General features: G+C 44.1%; 1 protein-coding gene across 2 annotated transcripts in view; it reads left to right on the top strand.

Annotated features, from left to right (window-relative positions):
• Positions 1-13101, top strand: part of EGFLAM (EGF like, fibronectin type III and laminin G domains) — a 197907-nt gene that overhangs the window by 79359 nt on the left and 105447 nt on the right. For both annotated transcript variants that reach the window (XM_070743426.1, XM_070743425.1), the window contains exon 2: positions 7392-7501. In XM_070743426.1, the coding sequence (XP_070599527.1) occupies positions 7392-7501 (110 nt within the window). The remainder of the gene's footprint in view (positions 1-7391; positions 7502-13101) is intronic.

The following is a 13101-nucleotide window of genomic DNA, read 5'->3' as shown; positions in this document are numbered from 1 at the left end:
CCTGTGGAATCGATAACATTTCAGGGAAATGGCCTGGAACAATTATGTTGTCTCATAAGACACGGTGAGAAGGTTTAAACAAGGATGGCAGGACAGTCCTTATCATACTGATGTTTGGGGCCATGGCACAGAATGATTTCATTTCTGCACTGATTTCATTTCTGTGCACACACAGAGGCAGATTAATGATAAGGGATCTTGGAGGTCCTCTAGTCCAACCCCCTGCTTAGGCAGGAAGCCCTATACTCTTGTGGTTAGCTCTGGCCCAGCTCCTGCCCCAAGGACTATGGATGTGGGGGAGATATCCACATGCTGCAGGCCTGTTTTGCCCCCGGTGGAATCTGCTGATGAAGGCTCCTCTGACCAAGAAGACATGAGGAGGAGAGGGTGGCAGACAGCTCAGAAGGAGATCAATCATCTAGCTCCTCCTTGGATTCAGAACAAGCGTTAATGATACAGCCGCGCATGCAGAGAGCGATGCATAGGCAACAACAACTGAGAGATTATTATCAAAGAAAATGAGGCCACCTGTGGTTGGGTGGGGCTGTGGTAATTAGTGAGGCTGCTATAAATAGCAGCCTGTGGGTTTGGCCATTGTGGAAGATTATCTGATTGTTGTGTTTCGTGACTGCTTTACTGACTTTGACTTTTTGTGTGCTGCTTTTTCCCCACTTTGAAACTAAACCAGAGCAAAGTGTGTTTCACTTTGTGAAAGAAGGACTGTGAATTGCCTCCCAGCTGCAATCTAAGCATCACAGAACTGATAAGGGACTTGTACAAATTACTAGTTTGTTTGGAGACAGTGCTCTTTGCTATACCAAAAGAGGGCTTAGTTTAAGTGACTTTTCATTATAAAGAACATTGTTTTGAATTTTCAAACGTGTGTGTGTCTGAAATTTGTACCTGTGAATTTTTGGGAGGAGTCTACCAGAGAGCCCGACAGAACATATACCAGTGGTGGAGAACCATGCCGCCACTGGTATAGCACTATGGCACACATGCGAGTGCCCATACCCATAATTCAATGTTTTAGGAGGGCAAAAACATGTTCCCCTGCCTCCTTGGAGGCCCTCTGGAAGCCAGAAATGTCCCATTTACTGACTTCCGGTGGGCCTAGTAGGCCCATTTTTTGCCCTCTGCAGGCTTCATAGGCCTCCCTAGAGCCTCGGTAGAGCGAAAATGCCCTCCCTCGCCCCTGAGAGGCCCTCCGGAAGCCAAAAACACCCTCTGGAAGCCTCTGTGAGACCCAAAAAATCAGCTGGCCAGTGTGCCCATGAGCACTGGAGCTAGGCTAGGGCAACTGCTCGCGTGCCGGCAGATATGGCTATGTGTGCCACCTGTGGCACATGTGCCATAGGTTCACCACCACTGCCCTATACCATTTCGGGCAGATTGTTATCCAGTTTTGGAGCATTCACAACTTCTGGAGGCAAGTTGTTCCACTGGTTAATTGTTCTAACTGTCAAGAAATTTCTCCTCAGTTCTAGGTTGCTTCTATTTTTTTTATTATTATTATTTTTTTTATTCTTTGTCCAATATACAATACATATGGAAGAGAATAGACATTAAGTAATATATATAATGATAGAAAGTAAAAAGAAGAGAAGTAGATGGGAGGGGGAGAATATATATGATATAAGAGGTAAGGAGATAATATATATGATATATATATATATAATATAGATATAGATATAGATAAGGAGAGAATATATATGATAAATGAGATAAGGAAAGACAATTGGACAGGGGACGATAGGCACATCAGTGCACTTATATACGCCCCTTACTGGCCTCTTAGGAACCTGGAGAGATCAATCGTGGAGAGTCTAAGGGAGAAGTGTTGGGGGTTGGGAGTTGACACTATTGAGTCCGGTAATGAGTTCCACACTTCGACAACTCGATTGTTAAAGTCATATTTTTTACAGTCAAGTTTGGAGCGGTTAATATTAAGTTTGAATCTGTTGTGTGCTCTTGTGTTGTTGCGGTTGAAGCTGAAGTAGTCATTGACTGGAAGGACGTTGCAGCATATGATCTTGTGGGCAATACTCAAATCGTGTTTTAGGCGCCGCCCGCAGTTCTAAGCTTTCAAGACCCAGGATAGATAGTCTATTTTCGTAGGGTATTCTGTTTCAAGTGGAGGAGTGAAGGGCTCTTCTGGTGAAATATCTTTGGACATTTGCAATGGTGTTGATGTCTGAGATGTGGTGTGGGTTCCAGACAGATGAACTGTATTCGAGAATGGGTCTGGCATAGGTTTTGTAGGCTCTAGTCAGTAGTGTGAGATTGCCAGAGCAGAAGCTACGTAGGATCAGGTTAACAACTCTGGAAGCCTTTTTGGCGATATTGTTGCAGTGGGCTTTAGCACTTAGGTCATTTGATATTAGTATTCCAAGGTCTTTTACTGAGTGTGGGTTGGCTGCGAGAATTTGTTTATTCAGTTCATATGCGAGGTTTGGATTCTTTTTGCCGATGTGGAGGGTAGAGAATTTGTTGGTTGATATTTGAAGTTGCCAGGTGTTAGACCAATCTGAAACAAAGTTCTCTCCTTGTTGGGTTTCCACCCATTGCTTTCTCAGGTGCTTTGGAGAATAGGTTGACTCCCTCTTCTTTGTGGCAATCCCTGAGCTATCATGTCATCCCTAGTCCTTCTTTTCATTAAACTAGACATACTCAATTCCAGCAACCATTCATCTTTGTTATTTAGAACATGGGGTTGTACTCATTCCTGATTCATCTGCCAGTTTCTCATTTCTTTATAAAAGTAAAGCAGATGTACATATTGACGGATTTTAAAAGTCATCCCAGAGAGCGTATTGACAGACTGAGCCAGATTTCCCAAAGTTCTTAGCTTTGCACAGTGGTCTTATAATGTAGCATTCATGAAAACATAAGATTAATTTTAGAATAAATCCCAACTGAAGAGTTTGCTTCTTAGAATGCAGAACATTGAGTTTCCATTGGATCCTATTGATTTTTTTTCCAATGGGGAGTAGAGTTTCAGCTAAGAGTCAAGTAGGTTTGTTACCATCATGATCAGATGTATTTTCCAGTCACTGCAAATGTGGTCATTAATTTGGGGGGCAAAATCAAAGCAGGGCTGCCCCAAATAGGGTTGGGGAATTCTTAAAGCCTTGTGGCAGTCTGGTCCACGTGTACTGGCGTTTTCTGCCAGTAATTGGGTCTTCCCATTCAAAAGCAAACAAATATCGGCTGCTTTTGTGGATTGGAATGGTGAAAAAGGCATCCTTCAGGTCGATAACTGAGAACCAGCTAGCGGCATGAGGGATGAGTCCCAAGATAACATATGGATTGGGCACTATGGGGTGAATTGTCACTGTGGCCGAATTAACTGGACGAAGGTCTTGGACTGGCCTGAAGAGACCCTCACCCTTTGGGATTGGTAGAATTTGGGTGTTCCACTGGGAGTTGGTGGGCACCAGGATCCGATGAGTCAAATACACATCTATCACCTTTTGGATAGCCTGTATTATAGGGCGTGGGTACGGGCGCTGGCGGATCCTGATGGGTCTCTTCATAGGCAATTCTTCAATGACAATGGGAGGATGGTGACTCGCGAACCCCGGGGGATTGTCCTCTGCCCAAAGTTGGGGAACATTGAAATCCTGCCATCCGGCATTTGTCTGGGGTTCCCGTGTCACCATAATTAATCTCCAATCCTCTTCCCGGGGTATTTCCACATTTACCTTTCCATAATGCAGGTCCACTGACCCATCATCCTGGAAAGATATTTGAGCCCGCAATTTGCAAAGTAAATCCCTTCCCATGAGGGGGATGGGGCAGTCAGGCATATAAACAAATTGATGGGTTACTGTTTTTCCCCCCGTATTGCACGTTAGGGGTTTTAAAAAGGGGCGCTGGAGTATGGTTCCCGTTGCTCCCTGAATGTCAATTGATTGGGAAGAGGTTGGAGCCAATGGCTGGGTGATTACAGACCGGGTTGCACCCGTGTCTACTAGAAAGGGGATTATTTTGCCTCCTATCCTCATATTGACCATAGGCTCTGGGAGGCAGACCGAACCCGGTCTGTCTCAGTTCCAATTTTCTTGCTCAGCCAGACCAATCACCTGGGAGGGTCCGAAATTCATCCTGGGAGACCCTCCCCTGTCATTTCTCTGGCTGCCCTCCCTCCCCTTGGTAGATGGGCCATGGCAGGCTTCCTCATAATTTGAGGAGGATTCGGAACTGCGTTCCCTCTGGGGCTTCATTGGTCCACCCCGATGTGGGGGATGGTTACCCCGTTGTCGCCTTTCGGGACACTCATCTGCCCAGTGACCGTAGCGTTTGCAATACGCGCATTGGTCCTTTCTCAGGTCACTTCCCATCGACCCCCCTCTGCCTCCTGACTTTTGTTGTCTCTGGGGATTCGGGGACTTCATGAGGGCAGCGGCCAACAATTCTGCCTTCTTATGCATGGTCTGGACTCGCTTCAATTCTTCCACTTCCTCTCGGTTGTGGAAAACTTTTCGTGCCACTTCAAGCAACTCTGACATGGGTTTCCCCAGGGCACCCTCTAAACGTTGCAATTTCCTTCTTATGTCTGGGGCACTTTGATTAATATATGCCATATTAATCATCCTAAAATTATCAGAGTCAGTGGTGTCAACCGGGGTATACATCTGATAGGCTTCCATCAGACGCGTGTAAAAGGCATCGGGATCTTCCATTGGGGTTTGGAGGACAAGGGATGGCTTAGACATGTTAACAGTAGGTTTCCCTGCTTCTCGCACTGCTTTCAACATGAGGTTTTGGTAATCCTTGATCTTGTCAAGGTTACCCTCTTCATAGGGGTCCCACTGGGGGTCCTCTGCAGGGAACTTCTGACCCACATATGCCTCTAAATCTAAGCCTGGAGGGACATCGGGTTTTAGGATTTTTCGGACCTGGTTCTTAATCTTTTCTCTTTCCTCCGAGTTAAACAGGGTTCCCATTAGCTGTTGCAAGTCCATCCAATTGGGATTGTGAGCATCCATAATGGTTTTCAGGAGGCCTGCAACTTCTAAGGGTTTTTCACTATATGGGCCATAGTGCAGTTTCCAATTCAAAAGATCGGAGGTGGTAAAAGGAACATGTTGGAACAGGGGCATCCTGGAGGTTCTTGTATAGTCCTCCGGATCAAAGACAATTTGGTCCACTCTGCGAAGTGGGGCTGTGAAGGACACTGATGTGGTTTTTGCTCTGGTGCGTTCTGCAATGGGTCCTTCACTTACTGGACCTGGCAAAGACAGGTTGGCCACTCGTCCACTGGGGCCTGGTGGGGTCTCCAGTTGAGGAGTGGACCCTGAGGAGGGGGCTTCAGGTGCAGATGGGGATTGAATGGTTGTGAGAGGCCCAGGAGATCTCTTTGTATCCGGGTATTGCTGGAGGAGGGTGTCATAACGGGCAAACCTGTCAGCGTTGGTTTCATTAGGGTCTGTTTGGGAGACCGGGGATCCCAGTCCCCCCCCCCCGAAGCTGCGGGTGAAGGAGCGGGGGCTCCCTCACGTGGAGGGGGGGCATCCAGTGGGGTTATCCTCCCAGTCCCTAAGGTAAGGGAATCCTGTAGGGATGATTGTGCCTGTATCTGGCCATAGGGCACAAGAACATATGGTGGGGGCTGGGGCACCTCCTCCGAGCAACTAAAGAGTACGGGGGTTTTTGATTTTTCCTTCTGAGTTGGGGGGCTGACTAAGTCCCCTGTCCCTTTTGTTGTGGGAGATGGGACAATGTGAACTTCCCTGGGCCGCCAGGGAGGGGATGGGTTATCTCCCCCTCTCCTGGGGGTCCTTCTCCTGAGCGTGGCCCCTGAAGGAATGGGGACCACGGCCAGGACTTTACACTGTTGGGTCCTACATTTGGTGACCCATGGAGGTGGATTTTGAGCTAGTTTCAACCAAATATCAATGTATGGCTCTTGGTCAGGATGGCCCAAGGCAGGATCAAATACAAGTTTATAAACTGACAATATAGTGGGAATATCAAAGGTTCCTATATCGGGCCATCCCAAGTTGAAGGAGGGCCACTCTAATGTACAGAGGTTTGTCAGAACGCGGCGGCTCCATTTTATACCATACTCTTGGGTTTGATTGTTATAAACCTGGTTGAAATGTTTCATTACACACTCAAGGGGGGTTTTGGGCACACTCGGTTTCCCTCCCATCTTCCACCCGGGGCACCAGACAGAAAAGGGGAGGGAGTATACAAGGGAGGTAAGGGGTCCTTCCCTTGAGACACAAAAGGAATTTTATTCACTTCACACAATCTCTACCGGCCCAAGGTCCTGGAGCTCACAGCCACCTGTGGGAACCGCGGTAGGCAATCACACACACAACGTTTTCTCTCAGAAAACACAGGCCACCCACCCTGGGGGTCTCTCAGTGAAGAACGAGCCAAAACGAGGGTGATCAGTCCTCGCCTCTGTCCCTCTACATAGGGAGAGATAGACTCGTACCAGTCTCTAAAAAGTGTCTACTACAGAGGCCTCGCCTTAGAACTAGCCTTTTATCTTGGAGACTCGGTTACTCTTCCAGGCCGGCGTACAGATGTCCTGATCTCTGGTTTCCTCTCAGGAGTGGTTCTTGGATCGCACCGACAAAGTCTCCTCTGACCAAGGAAGCGTGAGTGACAGGGAAGATGGGAGTTTGGCAGAGAGCCCAGGAGGAGATCAATCATCTGTATCATCCCTGGATTCTGAACAAGAAATAATGACATATCCACGCATGCGTAGCGTGATTCATAGGAGACAACAACTGAAGGATTATTACAAGAGAAAATGAGGCCACCTGTGGTTGGGTGGGGCTGCTGTAATTAGTGCTAGAGATAAAAGTACAGCCTGGTGTTTTAGCCTCATGGCAGTTTATCTGATTCATTGTTTCGTCAAGATCGTGGTTTTTGCTGTTCAGGATTGTGTGTGTGGACTTTCTGGACTTTAGAATTGGACTCAATTTCCCAATTATTGGGTGAGCAATTGGACTGCATTTAACCTGTGCCTTGTGTGTACCAGAAAATCCCTTTGACATGTTTTTCTGTTTATAAAATCTTTTGGGTTTTCCTTTTACCATGTGGTGTGTGTCTTCCTGGACTAATTACCCTGTAATTACGGGCGGTTGAGATACACCGGCAGAACACATCCTAAGATAAAATACAGGAAATAGTATAAGGGCAGAATAAATGGACCATGAGGTCTTTTTCTGCTGTCAATCTTCTATGTTTTTGTGTTTCTTTCCTTGTCTTACTGCCCTGTTGTCCAAATTTATCTGTAGCTACTTTGCTTTTGTTTATGTTCATACCAATACCTGCTATCTTGTTCATGATTTGACAAACAAATAAATAAATTGCTGAAGACAATTTTGTTTCTTGCCAACTCCTTAATACTCTCTCGTTTTTTGAAACAGATAGGTTGGGGCCTCCTGTGGATATAACACTGGATTCTTTGAACTGCACTGCCCTTAGTATTCAATGGAGAATGCCTCAGCAACATGCAAATGCCATCACGGGGTACACTGTAAGTATGTGTTGATTTTATTTTTCTGCCAGAAAATATGCAGGTAATTAAAAGCACCTTTAATCAGGTGGGCAAAGTCAGGAGGAATGGGAGTGACTCAAAATTAACATGCTTGTGAAGAAGGCACAAAAGAGGCTGTACAGTGATAGCTCTACCTAAGGACGCCTCTACTTATGAACTTTTCTACATAAGAACCGGGTGTTGAAGATTTTTTTGCCTCTTCTCAAGAACCATTTTCCACTTACAAACATGAGCCTCTGAAACTGTAACCGGAAAAGGCAGGGAGAAGCTTTTGTGGGGCCTCTCTAGGAATCTCCTGGGAAGAACAGGGCTGGAAAAGGTGGGGAAAAGCCTCCATGGGGCCTCTCTAGAAATCTCCTGGGAGGAAACAGCGCTGGAAAAGGCGGGGAAAAGCCTCCGTGGGGTCTTTCTAGGAATCTCCTGGGAGGAAACAGGGCCTCCACCCTCCTTGTGGTTTCCCCAATCGAACACATTATTTATTTTTACATTGATTCCTATGGGAAAAATGGCTTCTTCTTACAAACTTTTCTACTTAGGAACCTGGTCACGGAATGAATTAAGTTCGTAAGTAGAGATACCACTGTACTTTATTTATTTAGTTATTTATTTAGTTATTAAATTTGTATGCTGCCCCTCTCCGCAGACTCGGGGCGGCTCACAACAGCAACAGAAAACAATATATAATACAAATTCAATAATTAGTAAGCTAAAACCCCATAATTTAAAAAGAACATGTATACAACATACCATACATAAACAGTATAGGCCTGGGGAAGATATTCAGTTCCCCCATGCCTGACGGCAGAGGTGGGTTTTAAGGAGTTTGCGGAAGGCAAGGAGGGTGGGGGCAGTTCTAATCTCAGGGGGGAGCTGGCTCCAGAGGGTTGGGGCCACCACAGAGAAGGCTCTTCCCCTGGGACCTGCCAAACGACATTGTTTAGTCGACGGGACCTGGAGAAGGCCAACTCTGTGGGACCTAATCGGTTGCTGGGATTCGTGCCTAAGAATGATCAGGAAGATAAATCTATTTATTGTTGTCCTACTATCGCAGCACCATTGAGAGCATCCTAACATATGGCATTCTCACGTGGTATAAGAGCAGCTCCGTAGCGGATAAAAAAGCTTTACAGAGAATCAGTAGAACTGGCCAGAATATCATTGGGCTCCAGCTATCAACCCTGAATTAACATCTTCACATCTCGCTGTTTTAAAAAGGTGCATAACATTATCAGAGGCTCTTCTCATCCTGTTTACAATCTTGTTGGACTGCTGCCTTCTGGCAGAAGATACAGAACCATTTAAACTCGAACCACTCATTTTTTGAACAGTTTTTATCCCAAGTTATAATTGCACTTAACAATATACTAGGACAACAATATTCCTGAGCTAGCATGATTGGCTCAGGAATTCTAGGAGTTGAAGTCCACAAGTCATAGAATAGCCAACTTTGCCCCTGTACTAGACAATACAACTTGGTCTGTTGTATGGATGTTGAATGGTTCAGGTGGGAAATTGTGGCGGGTTGAGCATGTTCATTCGGATTGCTTTGTGTGTTGAGATTGTCTTTGGCGTCATACAAATTTCATTGCATGGGTATGCTGTGTTTATACATACAATGACAAAAACTATTTTTCATTATTATTAAAAGGTCAAGATGGCACTTTGACCATGCAGTTGAAACCCCAATGGTTCTAGTCAGCTTCATTCATTCATTCATTCATTCATTCATTCATTGTTAGAGTTGAAAGGGACCATACAGGTCATCAAGTCCAACCCCCTGCCTGAGCAGGAATCCTAAAGCACCCCAGCCAAATGGCAGTCCAATCTCCTCTTGAAAGTGTCCAGAGTTGGGGAGTTCACAACCTCCGCAGGCAGGTTGTTCCACTGGTTGATCGCTCTGACCGTCAGGAAGTTCTTCCTTACTTCTAGGTCGAATCTCTCCTTGGTCAGCTTCCAGCCGTTGTTCCTCGTCTGGCCCTCTGGTGCTCTGGAGAATAGAGTGGCCCTCTCCTCTCTGTGGCAACCCCTCATATACCTATATACAGCTATCATGTCCCCTCTGGCCCTCCTTTTCTCTAGGCTATCCATGCCCAGTTCCCACAATCTCTCTTCGTAAGTCTTGGTTTCAAGTCCCCTAATCATTTTGGTTGCTCTTTTCTGCACCTTCTCCAGAGTTTCAATGTCTCTTTTCAGGTGTGGTGACCAGAACTGGATGCAGTACTCCAGATGTGGTCTGACCAGGGCATAGTAGAGTGGTATTAATACTTCCCTGGTCTTGGAGTGTATCCCCCTGTTGATGCAGCTTAGGATGGTGTTAGCTTTTTTGGCCGCTGCTGCACATTGCTGGCTCATGTTTAGTTGATTATCCACCAAGACTCCAAGATCTCTTTCGCAGTCACTACTGCTAAGCGGGGTTTTTCACCATTGCTAGTAGATACTAAAGTGCATGCCTGAGATTGCTTTAGATCAGACATATATAAAGTTGTAAGTTGAATTTTGCTCAAGAGAGGTGAACAAATTTTTTCTTTTTTCCAGAAGAAGCTGGCTATGCTTCTCTTGTTGAGAAGAAGATGAATATTTTCTTCTGGATTTTGTGATAAATTATGAAACCAATTTCTGCTTGCAAGTCTACCTGTCCACAGGGCTTATTGGTTCCCTCATATGGGAAACAAAGCTGTGTGTTTCCTCTTTAACAATATATCTTTTTATAAAACCAGTTAGCAAGGTACTTCCCAGGGCTGTCACCTGAGATTCATCCTACTTATTTTAAATAATAGAATACACCTTTAAATAAACATTATAGAAGAAAGACATATGAGAACAGTATCTGATTCAGAGTTGCTGTATAGGTACTAGGGAAGGAAATATACTCCGTTTTGGGGATTGCTGGCAACCCCGGGATAACCTTGCCTGGACTTTGAAATTGAATGGATTCAGGCCTAGTTAGTATTTGGATGGGAGATCATTAAAGAATACCAAAGGAAGTTGAAAAAAATTCCGAAAAGATAGCAGTAACAACCCATTTCTGTACTGTTGCCAAGACAACAATATGCAGGTTCGCCGGAGCTTCAGGTGTTGAAGTTGACATGAAGGAAGCTTTATTTTTCTTTTGTTTTAGCTTTAGCAAGTCTCGGGGGTGGGTGGGGGGAGTATGCTATTTAGTGTAAAATACGTTCAATGCTGTTGGAGAAGACTCTTGAGAATCCCTTGGACTGCAAGGAGATCAAGCCAGCTAGTCCTAAAAGAAATAAATCCGGACGGTCCTTTGGAAGATCGTATACTGAAGTTCAAATACTTTGGCCACCTAATGAGAAAGAGGACTCATTGGAAAAGACCTCCCTGTTGGGAAGGAATAAAGGAGATGGAGATGGCAGCTGATGATATAATTAGAGAGTGTCTTTAAGGAGTAAGCTGTGCTACCCGTGCACAGAGAAAAAATGTGGAGATAGGGGATATCCAGCCAATATCCGAGAGATATGAGCAGTACTTATTTATTTATTTATTTATTTATTTATTTATTTATTTATTTATTATTATTATTATTATTATTATTATTATTATTATTATTATTATTATTAGATTTGTATGCCGCCCCTCTCCGAAGACTCGGGGCGGCTCACAACAGTAATACAAAAACCATATAACAGTGAGACAAATCTAACATTAAAATAAAACATATCTAAAACCTCAACAATTTAAAACCATGCAACACATACATACCAAACATAAAATATAAAAGCCTGGGGGAAGATGTCTCAGTTCCCCCATGCCTGGCGATAAAGGTGGGTCTTGAGTAATTTGCGAAAGACAAGGAGGGTGGGGGCCGTTCTAATCTCTGGGGGGAGTTGATTCCAGAGGGCCAGGGCCGCCACAGAGAAGGCTCTTCCCCTGGGGACCGCCAAATGACATTGTTTGGTTGATGGGATCCGGAGAAGGCCGCTGGGATTTATTTATTTATTTATTTATTTATTTATTTATTTATTTATTTATTTATTTATTTATTTATTTATTTATTTATTTATTTATTTAGTCAGATACACAATACATATAGTAGAGAATAGACATGAGGTAATATATATAAAGAAAAATATAAAAATAGAGGAAAAGATATATGAAAGGAAGAAAATATATATGATATATGAGATAAAGGAAAGACAATTGGACAGGGGATGAAAGGCACACTGGTGCACTTTTGTATGCCCCTTACTGACCTCTTAGGAGAGGTCAATCGTGGATAGTTTATGTTGGGGGTTAGGGGTTGACACTATTGAGTCCGGTAATGAGTTCCACGCTTCGACAACTTGATTGTTAAAGTCATATTTTTTACAGTCAAGTTTGGAGCAGTTAATATTAAGTTTGAATTTGTTGTGTGCTCTTGTGTTATTGCGGTTGAAGCTGAAGTAGTCATTGACAGGTAGGACATTGCAGCATATGATCTTGTGGGCAATACTTAAATCGTGTTTTAGGCATCGCAGTTCTAAGCTTTCTAGACCCAGGATTGCTAGTCTATTTTCGTAGGGTATTCTGTTTCGAGTGGAGGAGTGAAGAGCTCTTCTGGTGAAATATCATTGGACGTTTTCAAGGGTGTTGATGTCCGAGATGTGGTATGGGTTCCAGACAGATGAGCTGTATTCAAGGATGGGTCTGGCAAAAGTTTTGTAGGCTCTTGTGAGTAGTGTGAGATTGCCGGAGCAGAAGCTATGTAGGATCAGGTTAATAACCTTCAAATAACCAGACCACATACATTAACTGTATAAATATTATTTACATTAGGCAAATATCGTAGTCAGTAACAGTCCTAGACATTCGCAAATACAGCAGTCAATACTCTCAATACATATGCAAACCAACATTAGAACACATATAGTTCTTACTACACACAGTAGTCCTTACAATGGAACAGTCATATAGACAAACCAGAATCAGAGAGATATCAGGGAAAGTCTCAAAGCTGTAGGCTCCAAGAAACATAGAAACATAGAAAGAGAGATGCTGCTCACTCAACACCAGCTCTTAAGCAGTAGCTAATTCCTTTAACCATACACTGGTTGTTTAAATTATATATTGGAAAACCCAACTAGTTCTACACGCAGTACAAACAGTGTCATCTATGCAATGAACATGAATTTGGGCAAACCTCAGGATACAGTGGAACACAGAAGGTCCTTACATGCTATGGTCTATAGCAGGTGTGCCAAACTCGATTTCATTGAGGGGTATGGAGAAGTTTATAATCAACTACAATTCCAGAACAAGAACAAACACAGTCCCAGCATTTGAGATGTATTTTCGGTATAGATCCAAGAACATCTGCTGCAGAAGTTAGAGCTGAATTGGGAATTCATACAACTAAAATTAGGGCATACAACTTTGGTTACTGGCTACAAAATTAGAGCAACTGGTTACTGTGCAAAGTGAAATGGAGGCTGATAGACTCTCCAAGTTATGTCTACTAGAGCAAATACTATTACAATCTCAAATCTCCTGGATCACCAAACTTAACAAATTTTGTAAGAAGCTGTGGCCTTCCTGTCTGTTGCATAATGTGGACTCAACTCCCAGAATTCCTGAGCTAGCAT

Source organism: Erythrolamprus reginae, chromosome 2 (assembly GCF_031021105.1).
Source record: "Erythrolamprus reginae isolate rEryReg1 chromosome 2, rEryReg1.hap1, whole genome shotgun sequence".
In the NCBI taxonomy this organism is placed as follows: Eukaryota; Metazoa; Chordata; class Lepidosauria; order Squamata; family Dipsadidae; genus Erythrolamprus; species Erythrolamprus reginae.
This window is presented reverse-complemented; position numbering and strand designations above follow the sequence as displayed.